This window comes from Acanthisitta chloris, unplaced genomic scaffold (genome assembly GCF_000695815.1).
Source record: "Acanthisitta chloris isolate BGI_N310 unplaced genomic scaffold, ASM69581v1 scaffold28546, whole genome shotgun sequence".
Lineage (NCBI taxonomy): Eukaryota > Metazoa > Chordata > Aves > Passeriformes > Acanthisittidae > Acanthisitta > Acanthisitta chloris.
The window spans coordinates 21,764-32,820 of NW_008676945.1; the positions used below are offsets into that span (position 1 = coordinate 21,764).

Genomic DNA, 11,057 nt, shown 5'->3' on the forward strand with positions numbered 1-11,057 from the left:
TCCCCAACTTCCTTGCCAGCGTGGCAGTACGGAAAGCAGCAAAGGCCTTGACTCTGTGTAAGCTCTGCTCAGCAATAACAAAAACATCTCTGCATTATCAACTCTGTGTTCAGCACAAAACCCAAACATAGCCCCATACTAGCCTCTGTGAAGAAAGTTAACTCTACTTCAGCTCTAACCAGCACACCCATATAGCCAAAACTCTCAACTTTATCCCTGCTGTCATCTAGAGATATTCTGTTAGTCAATTCTGTTTCCCATTCTATTGTAACACTTCTTTTGCTAAACGTTGATGATTTCAATAAATCAACAAAATCACACTTCTCTATTTCAGAGATGAAAATTATCGTATGCCTAAATATCGTTTGGTATCAAAACTCCAAATTGAAGAAAAACCTTCAAGCTCAATTTGCTTGATTTGAAGCAGATATTAATTCTAACTTGAGGCTGACAAAGTATGGTGTCACCATTTTGTTCTGCAGTATATCACAGCATTTCTGAGTTTGGAAAGGACTTCTGAGATCATCTCTTCTAACCCAGCTAGAATAGGCTGGACTGGACCACACCCACATGGGTTTTGAGCATCTCCAAGAACAGAGAAGCCACCTCCTCCTTAGACAACCTGCGCCAGTGCTTGACAATCCTCACCAGCAAGAAACACCCACTCCTCTCAAAAAAAACCCAAAACAAACAAAAATAAGCAAACAAACAAAACCCCTAAGCTTTTTTCTTACATATTATCTGTTTTTCAGTGTGTAGCCGTTGCTTCCTGTCCTGTCAGTGGGCACCACTGAGGAGTCTGGCTCCCTTTTCTCCATTCCCGACAATCAGGTATTTATACACACTGTCAGATTCCCCACAGAGCTCTTCTTCAGGCTGAACAGCTCTAGCTCTCTCAGTCTCAGCTCTGACATCATACACTTCATGGCCTCAGTCATATTCACAGCCCTGCACTGGAGTCACTCCCATCTGTCCATGTGTCTCTTGCATAAGGTAGCCCAGAGCTGGACTCAGCACACCTGCTGTGGCATCAGCAGGGCTGAGCAGAGAGGAATGATCACTTCCTTCAACCTGCTGGCAGTGCTTTTTCTAATTTCAAATTACAGATTTTCGTAGTATTTTCAAACTAAACTTAAAAGCAAGCACCTTTTTATAGTCTCCATTTTTAATATGAACAAAGGCCATCTGCAGCGTTTCTTTGAAAATATTTATTTTCCTGGTCGTGCTGTACTCTTACTGCTAAATCTTAAAGAACTTAAGGCTGATGCTTCCTTTCCTTGAATGCCACAGGAAGGATACTGCATCTAATACCGGTAAAGAATTTTAATTCAAAACCTATAATCACTTGAGAAGTCACAGAATCATAGAATCATAGAATTTAAGGGTTGGAATGGACCTTATAGATCATCTAGTCACAACCATCCATGCCATGGGCAGCTCACTAGACCAGGTTGCTCAAGGTCTCATCCAGCCTGGCCTTGAACACCACCAGGGTCGGGGCAGCCACCACTTCCCTGAGCAACGTGTTCCAATGTCTCACCACCCTTACAGTAAAAAACATTTTTCTCACATCCAAACTAAACTTTTCCTCCTTCAGTTTGAATCTATTATCCCTTGTCCTATCACTGCAAGTCATTCTGGGGCAGGTGCAAAAAAGCTTTTAGACTGGCAGAACAACATTTCGACCTGGAAAAGGGGTAGTTCTCTCCTTTGGTGGCTAACAGTATTCAACATATAAACATTAACTATTTCACAGAAACATTTCTCTGAAAAAATAAACCTAAGTAACACAGCATGTATATATATGATATGATGTAAAATACAAAATATTTATAAAATAAAGCAATTCCACTTCAGTTCTTTTTTTTCTGTCTCCAGCTAGATAAACAAACCACAAATCACCACTACATACTCCTTTGTACTTTCAAATTTTAGACAGGTTTATAAAACAAGTCATTAAACAACTCAAAGCACACTTTTTTTGCTTTCATTAGCTGAGAACACAGTCCTGTTGCTGTAAAGTATGACTTCATGAAAAAACTGTGAATTTGATATAATAAAGCAGCAGCGCTATCAGACATAACAGAAGCACACTCCTTTCCAAGCACTCTGCTTTTTCAGACTTGTGCATCAAATGAACTCTAACCAGGATTAGCCCCATTGCTGCGGCACAGAGGTGAAGCTACTGCCAAGCTGGCGCACTATTTCCATAAAAGAGAGTGTGGCAAAAACGAGCAGTTGGAAAGCCAAGGACGTTCCCTTTCGGTAAGACCAACAACATTAGACTTTGTCCACACCAGGTATTTCTAAAGCTATGTGATCCCATGTTGGCTGGGTATGAGCAAAATTTTAAAGCCGCTGCCTACTATATACGATAGCCTTTCTTTTCTATTTTACTGGAGGAACTGACCCAGACAAAATAATATCTGATTGCTTGATAGCAGTAGGCCAGCTATTTTAGGAAGAAGAAAGCAGAATTCATGCAATTCTCCCTCTTCTTGCCTCTCACTCCCAACTGTACATGCATTCCAGACATTGCACAAATCTAGAAGCATGGAATGGAAAAGACAGTGGAAAGGAATGATGAGACAGAGCAGGACAGAGACAAGGATGCTGTACTTTTTGTTTAAAACAAAAGTATTCAAAGATTCTGAAAGGAAAAGTAGTATTAGCTTTACGTAGCAACAGCAGGCTCTTACTTCTAGCTGAGTTTAGGTCTTTGAGTAGGACATAAGCCAAAGATCTGTTTCACAAGAAATAACTTCTGGTTAACTCCAGCGTTTATGCTTCTTAGCTTCATTCCTTCATTTTGAAAAATCAGATGACACGGTCTCTAGACTAAGAAGTTTTATTGACAATTTTTCTGTCTGTTTTGCAGTGTTTAGGTTTTTTTTATTGCAAATATTAATTTAGTAGGTTTCAGAGTAGAAACTATGGCACTTTCAGAAACATTTGCTTGATCTATTAATTTTAGATCTTCCCCTGAAAATTTAGTATTAGGTTGTGGTTTTACAGTCTATGGTTTGGATGTGTCTATGTTTTGCTTGGTTTGGTTTTTAAATATTCTGTACCAGTATTACCATGAAAAGTGAAATCTAGATATTTTGCTTTCCAGGGCAATTCCCAAAAGTTGCTCTTGCTTAAAGCGAGGCAACTGCTCAGCCCAACCTCAAGGAGACAAACATTGAGATCCAACACTCCCATCAACTATGGCAGTTCTTAGCACATATCAAGCACTCATACAGATCTAATGCGGTAATAATGCTACACATAAATACCTACTTTACAACCATTAACCGTCTGTTATGGATCACTGTCAAGATGCTTAGCTACAAAAGAACATGAATAAATCTCATTCTGCTGTGGAAGACAACAATATATGCTTAATTAACATTCTACAGCCACCTACATCAAGTTCCTATTGGCGCTCAAGCATGAGGCTCAATCAGCATTAGACAGCTCTTGTTTCTTTATTTTTCACTACTAGTACTTGTCAAACATCATCTTAGAAAGTGTGAGTTTGCAATTCCTCACTAACAGCTCATTTCAGCTGAGCTATTTCTACTAGTCACACTTCTTAATGTCAAACCTCTAATATTCTGACATAGCTTGAGTGTTTAAAATCGGCTTATCTTTCAAAGTTTACTCATGTGAACACAAATGTGGAAGCAAACTTAAGTAGAAACTGTTGTCCAGAACAGAGGACAAGCTATTAAAAAAGGCTTTGCCAGGTGTAGCAATACTTCAAAGACAAAACTGAACAGAACTATCCTAACAGAACTGACTGTAAGAACTACTACACCTAAGTCATAACCCACGACCCTTACTGTTATACCAAGCATAATCTTAATACGAACAGAAATAGTTTTAACAGAACAGTCAGACCACCTCCTGACTTTAAAACCGTAGGTCCACATGCTTCTGTGCATTTGTTTCTTGCAAAATAAAGCTAGAACTGTACTTCTAAAAAGCAGCATGACATCTGCACTCAGCTGTACTTATCAGATACACCACATGACAACAGCCTGTCAGACACCATCAGCTAGAAGCTTTTCTGGTTAGATGGGCCTGAAGTACTTACATCTCCTTTTCTGTCTCAACTCCCCAGAAAAAAAACTAAGACAAACCTATCATGACCTGAAGGAAAAAGCCACAAAACCCACAATAAAAACTAACATTACCCCAGTCCTCAATGCACTGACTTTTACCCAGGACACAGTAGCTAGATATTTGTATAACATGATCTGTCTCCAAAGACATTTCAGAGCTCAAAAAAATAAAATAACATATAGAACAATCTTCTATCAGACTACAGGAAAGGAAAAATTCTAATTTTCCACTTCTCCAAGAAAGGTGAGAGCGAACTGATACAACTTCACAGATCTGTTCACCACCTATGAGCATTAGAGGCAGATAGCTATGTCCTGTGCAGGCAGTTCATGGTGTATTTGTGCAGTTAAACACTGAACTTTGGGTCAGCATTCTAGAAGACTAATTCACTATCTAGTTCTTCAGTCTACAGTAGCAGCTTATGGACAGCCAAGTTTTAAGACAATCCCTTAAAATACACCCACGATACTACCTCATTTGGAGCATCAACCATTCTGGTCTCCACAGGAAGGGTAAAGTAATTCTGTTTTGGCCAAATAATTAACATAATTACTTTTATTCTAAGGGTCAAAGTGCTTAAGTGGGTTTAGCAAGACAGTTTGCTTTGTCACAGAACCAAGAACCACAACGCAGCAAAATTTACTGGTCCCCAACAACAGCTGAAAAATTCATTTCTTCCACCTTTGAAACCCAGTTTTAATAGTTCACTTATGAGCTATCAGGCACAAGGTAATGAATACAAAGAAACACTAAGAGCAAAGAATTTTCAAGTACAATCAGAAAAGCCACAAATTTCCCAGGTTCTGTACTGCATTAAAGCAGTACAGAAAATTCACCTCCTTATCCATTAGCTTGCATTATTAGGTGGAATAGCTAGACAGGCATACCATCACATATTCCTACAAGCAAGTCAGAAAAGCTAGAATTATTTCTGACCCCAAAACACAACAGTTCAGGAGATACACACAGGATTTCCTTTACCTGGATTTCAGTGCCTAGTAACTCAATATGAAGGACTATCAGAAGTTACAAAGCTCTGGAGCTTCATTTTCTTCCTCTCCGTTCAAGTGTTCCTATAAGCTGTGCCAAGATAGGTTTCTTTGGAATTTCAATACGTTAAAGAAAAAGCCCTATCACACCCACTTGTAAATTAAGTCCTGCTTTCACAGAAAGACAGACTTATGCAATCATGCTGGAAGCAAGAAAATAAGTATCTCATGTTGCCTTTCTCACACTGTTTCTATTCACTGCAAGTCAGTATCAGGACGTTAATCACCTGGATTAACACCACTGTCTAGCAAAAAAAAGAAAGAAAAAATAGTTATACATATGAGTGCACAGCACTGGACACAAATTAGACATAGTTTTTCAGAATGTCATTTCAGAATGACAGTGATACAAAGGCGAAGTTCATCACTTGGGTTCAACTATATTACACAAACCTCCTGCTTAGAACAGGATGCTGTGGAAGATGTGATATTCCATCCCAGGCTCCACAAATCACACTTGTTTTTTCCTTTATTTGAGAGTATTAGGCTCACTCTATATATAAGCTGTACTTTTAAAGACCAGTCTCAGTTGTGTTAGACGTGAAGTATGTTAGATTCTTTCAGCTCCACGCTGCATGCATTTCAGAGAATATCCTACACAGCAAAACTCAAACTCATTGAATCAGTTCTGTGTAGTTTCCTCACAGCATTCATTTCAGTTGAAACAATCTGGCTGCAAACATTTGTTCCTTCTGTCTGGCTCGCCTCAATATTTACTCCAGACACCTTTTTTCTTAATATTATCCAAGCAGAATTGGCTTTCCTAAAATATCCATTCCAGATGGCTCGATGAACAGCTGACTTTATATACTGAAGCTAAACAACCAAATTACTAAATAGTACTAGAAAGCTTCACTGCTAAAGCACTGAAGTCTTTATAAGTCATGAGATAAAGAAAATACCAAAATAAAGTATGACTACCCCTCTATTCTTCATTCCCTTTTTCTCTTGAAATACTTTCAGGGAGTTAGTAATCTAGTCAATACATTCTAACAGTGTCATGCGCAAACACATATTCAAATATATGGAAATACAAATTTAGGAGGTCTAGAACAAAGGCAGTGGGCATGTGTATGCACATCTTTATGCAAAGGAGCCCAGAACTAGGGGCTGGCTATAAAGTTTATTTCTGAATGATTACATCAGGTAATCAATGAAGACGAGATCTGTATTCAAAGCAGACTGCCAGGGGACTCACTCAATATGCAGTAAATGCTAGGAAAATGCTAGTATTGAGAAGCAAAATACAGAACCATCTTTTTATGCACGTAATATATCCCAAATACTTCAGCACCACCTTTCTGGAATAGTTAGTGCTCCTACACCTGTAACTGACAGCAAGAACAATCCATGTTAGGATAGCCAACACCAAAGTAGCAACTGATTAATGGAGCATTAGAAATGTCCTGTCTATTAAGACTTTACTCATCAGAACTTTCGCACATCTTTCTCTAAAACGCACGGAAGTGTCAGAGACACAATCAGGCCCTAGTGAAATGACAGTACTGGCTCCATGTGCCACTTTGTTACCTTTTCATCAAAGCAAAAGAGTATGAAGAAGAAGCAAATACCCTCCCCAGCTTGCAACACAATCTGAATTATCTCTCTATAATTTATAATTGGAAAAAAGTCTGAGACAGCTTATGTTTTGGTCATTAAGTAAAAAACAATAACACAACTTAAGTCCTGTTTTTCCACACAAACAGATTTGAACATTATTTAATTCCAGAATGACAGATTCTATTATCACTGTCAGCAGAACATGTTACTGACCAGCTGAACACTCCCACACTATGCACTGACAGTACACACCACTGAGAATCCTGTATGTAGTCAACAAACTTAGCTAACATACCACCAGAAAAATCCTGCACACCACTGTTAACTACTTACAAGGTTTCAACCTTCTCTCTCGAAAGAAGCAAGTTTTTTTCACTCCAAGGGCAAAAGAGCTTCTGTAGGCATATTAGAAGAAAACAGTAATTACCTGCAAAGAGATCTTCTCTGTCACCATCCAGCATGATTTCTGCTGGCTTTGGACCATTGGAGTTTGTGCTGAGGTCTTCTGCAGGAAGACTTGCTGGCTCAGGAGATGAAGGACTTGACTGTTTGAAAGAAAATAAGTGAAATAATTAGCCAAGAACCAGTTGCCATGTGTCAGTACATAGGAACTATTGCCACAAGTATTCTTGCATTGTAAAGAAACAAGATGTACAGAAAGGAAAACCTGTCAGCTATTTCCGTTTCCCACTCCTAACACAGCAACAATGAATAAAAGATAGGAGCTAGTCATCAGCTCTTTTAAGTTCTTTGTCCCAGTTTCCTGAGGTTTAGTTAACATGAAACAAAAGGCGCCACAGAAGTATCTAGAATAAGTTTATTTAGAATAAGTTTATTAGTATTGTAAACTGAAATTTGTTTATTAAGTTCTTCTTGGAAAGGCTTGGATTTAAATCTGGATTTATACAAAGCCAAAAGAAATCCCCAAGTGCTCTATGCCCGTTTTTCAGAGATTAAAAAGAAGCGTTAATGCCATCCAAAAAAATCAAGGCTGCTTGCAGCCATAAGAAATTTTGATAGCTTTGCAACAGGGTTACTGCCACAGAGGGTCATGCTGCAGTGTACATGGAAGTTAGGCTTGCCATAGATACGGTTTTTTTTAATTCACTGAAGACTAGAATTTGCCCTGTTAAAGGCACTAAAGAAAATTAAAGCAATACTGGGGCCGGGCCACCAAATGTATAGCTTACTCACAAACAAATACACACCTAATTGAAGATCAGTGCTTCAGTTAGAAAACCTTGCTTGAATAAGCATCAACTATGTTTACTGCCACAGTGCTAGAAAATTTGCAAGACTCACTTCACACAACTTCATCCAGGATATCTAGCTAAGCATGCACTTTGAGAAGCATCTGCAAACCATGTCACTGCTTGCTTCCTAGTTTTTGTATGCAGTTGTCATCATTTAAGTTCAGAACCTGAATTCAAAAAGCATAGTAAACATTTCAAGCTACAAGCTACACCACAGACTACGAAAGGTTTATTAAAAAAAAGCCTGAAAAATACTGAAGTCTCTGAAAATGTCTGTCCAGATTGTATTTTCACATTCATAAATGTAGTAGAGGCAACAGTTCTAACAGAGAGGCCTTCCATGTAACTGTCTCTCCAAGAGTAAGGAATGCCCTGACCTTCACAGGATGGGGGAAAGAATCAGAAGGGAAGCTAGAAAAACTCATGGGTTGAGATAAAGGCAGTTTAATAGGTGAAAGCAAAAGCTGCACACACAAGCAAAGCAAAATAAGAAATTAATTCACAGCACCCCATGGGCAGGCAGGTGTTCTGCCATCCCCTGGAAAGCAGGAGCCCAGCACATGCAACAGTGATGTGGGAAGACAAACACCATCACTTCACGTATCTCCAGCCCCCCTCCTTCTTCCTCCCACTTTATATACTGAGCATGATGTCATATGGTATGGAATATCCCTTTGGTCAGTTTGGGTCACCTGTCCTGACTGTGTCTCCTCCCAGTCTCCCATGCATCCCCAACTTCCTTGCCAGCATGGCAGTACAAAAAGCAGAAAAGGCCTTGGCTCTGTGTAAGCTCTGCTCAGCAATAACAAAAACATCTCTGCACTATCAACCCAATGTTCAGCACAAATCCTAAACACCATCCCATACTAGTCACTGTGAAGAAAATTAACTTTAACCCAGCCAAAACCAGCAAAGCAGATTATGGCTGCATCATTTAAACAACAGAAGAGGTCACATCTCCTTTCTGTTGCCAAAGGCTGCCCCTCTCTAAAAAGCCCACATACAACATGGGGAAATCCGTAAACAAACCAAAGCAATGAATGAAAGGAGCTGTATCTCAAACACTGTGTTGGATTTCGCCCTAAAGCCTGCCAAGAACATCAAAGAAACACTCTGAAACTGTACATAGGTAGTAAAGTTAACACCTGCACAGGGAACCAATCCACTAGTCACACAAACACTTCTCATCTCATACTGAACAAAGGCAAAAATGAATGCACAGCAAATAAGAGTGCGCTGGGGTAATAAGGGTGTATTCGCCAACTCTGTGAAGTATCATAAGGGGTTACAACTCCTTAAGTTGTATTACTAGACTTGCAACAATTTAGATGAAATTAACTAGGAAATTTAAGAAAACCTCACTTCTTAATGTGCTTCAGCATTTCACAATTGTTAGTACACATAGTATGTGTCACATGTAATAGCCAACAGTTTTAAGTGATTTCAAAACTCAGGAGTTTCAGAAAAAATGGTCTGCCTCACAGATGAAGAGTGGGACATCGGTTTGTCCTTGTCAACTCCCCGTCACAAAGAACAGCTCTAATACAGCCACAGTACAGGGAACAAAAGTCTTCCTGCACACGGCACATAAGCAGAGTGTTTCCTGCTTTATCACTTAATTGTTCTCTTGATTCATGAATGGTGGAAAAGAGCCCTTGGAGAATACTCACACCTTCAAGCTATTCCCTCAGCCCATCTTCTCAGTTTTATCAGATGTAGCTATTTTGGTTACTGATGATTACTTTGGGCAGTACCTGATTTCTAATCCTACCGGACACAAAATTCACATTGAACAATTAGACCTGATCAACACATGGCATATTTACGTGCCTAAAGCAACAACAAGTTAACCAGAGGTCAATACAGAGTTATTTCCACTCTGAAGAAAGAAACAGATTCCTCCTAGGAATACCTCTAAACACATGCCACCAAGTCTCTTTCTGCTACTGAGCTGGGAAAGATCCTGTCCAGTGGCACTGTTAAAGAAAGCCAATAATCCTGCAATGGATAGTAGGGTTCACAGCTGTAGTTAGCTTAGCAGTTACAGCTTTCTCCAAATTTCATATGAGAATACTTGCACAAGAGGACTCAAACAGGCCTTAAGGGCACCTCACAAAGCTCAAGAAGCAAAACTTACTCATGCAGCTGGTATAATTTGTACACAAGACAAAAAGTCTAGAAGTGACTCTGATAAGAATGCATCCAGTGAAATACATATTGTCTATTTTTTGTTTCCTAAAGATATAATAAGCATGTATTTGCTATAAATGTCAAGTTCTGTTTTGAAGGATAGTAGATACTAAAGTTTAGTTTTGCAGATGATTTACAGGTAAAGTGTCTTTTGTTTAAAATACCCTTTCAGCCGTGTACTTATCTTGGCTAGAACAGAATTATTTTTTTCACAATGGCTTGCAGAGTGGCATGGTTTGGACTTGTGACCAAAATAGTGTTCACCACACAGGTATGTTTTAGTTATGGTTGAACACTGCTTATGCAGCACAAAGGCTTCCTCTAACTGCCCTGTCAGCAAGTAGGCTGAGAATGCACAACAAACTGTGAGGGGACACAGCTGAGACAGCTGACCCCAGCTAACCAGAGGGATATCCTGTACCTTGTAACACTGTGCTCAGCAAGAAAAGCTATTGGGGGGAAGGAGGATGGAGAGGATGTTTGGAGTTACAGCATTTGTCTTAAGTCACTGTTGCGTGTGATGAAGCCCTGTCTTCCTGGAGATGGCAGAACACCTGCCTGCCCATGGAAAGGGGTGAATGAGTTCATTAAATTGCTTGTGTGTACAGCTTTTACTTTGCCCATTAAATTGTCTTCATCTCTAGCCATGGGTCTTCTCACTTTTATCCGTCCAGTCTTCTCTCCCACCCTGCTGGGGGGAGTCAGTGAGCAGCTGTGCAGGGCTCAGCTGCCAGATGGAATTAAACTGCAACAAGCTGACAGATGAATAAGGTCTATTAATCTTTCTGTGACTCCTTGGTATTTTTAAACAGCTGTCATTCTCAGACAAGATAAATAAAGGATGGAGTTAAACATCTTCACGAACAGTTGAGACTTCATAAGAAAAATATATATA

General features: G+C 39.5%; 1 protein-coding gene across 1 annotated transcript in view; it reads right to left on the reverse strand.

The window, feature by feature from the left end:
• Nucleotides 1-7,261, reverse strand: part of SNX2 (sorting nexin 2) — a 24,329-nt gene extending 17,068 nt beyond the window's left edge. Inside the window, exon 1 of the mRNA XM_009076329.1 lies at nt 7,147-7,261. Coding sequence (XP_009074577.1) covers nt 7,147-7,180 — 34 coding nt within the window. The 5' untranslated portion in view covers nt 7,181-7,261. The remainder of the gene's footprint in view (nt 1-7,146) is intronic.
• Between the last annotated feature and the right edge of the window lie 3,796 nt (nt 7,262-11,057).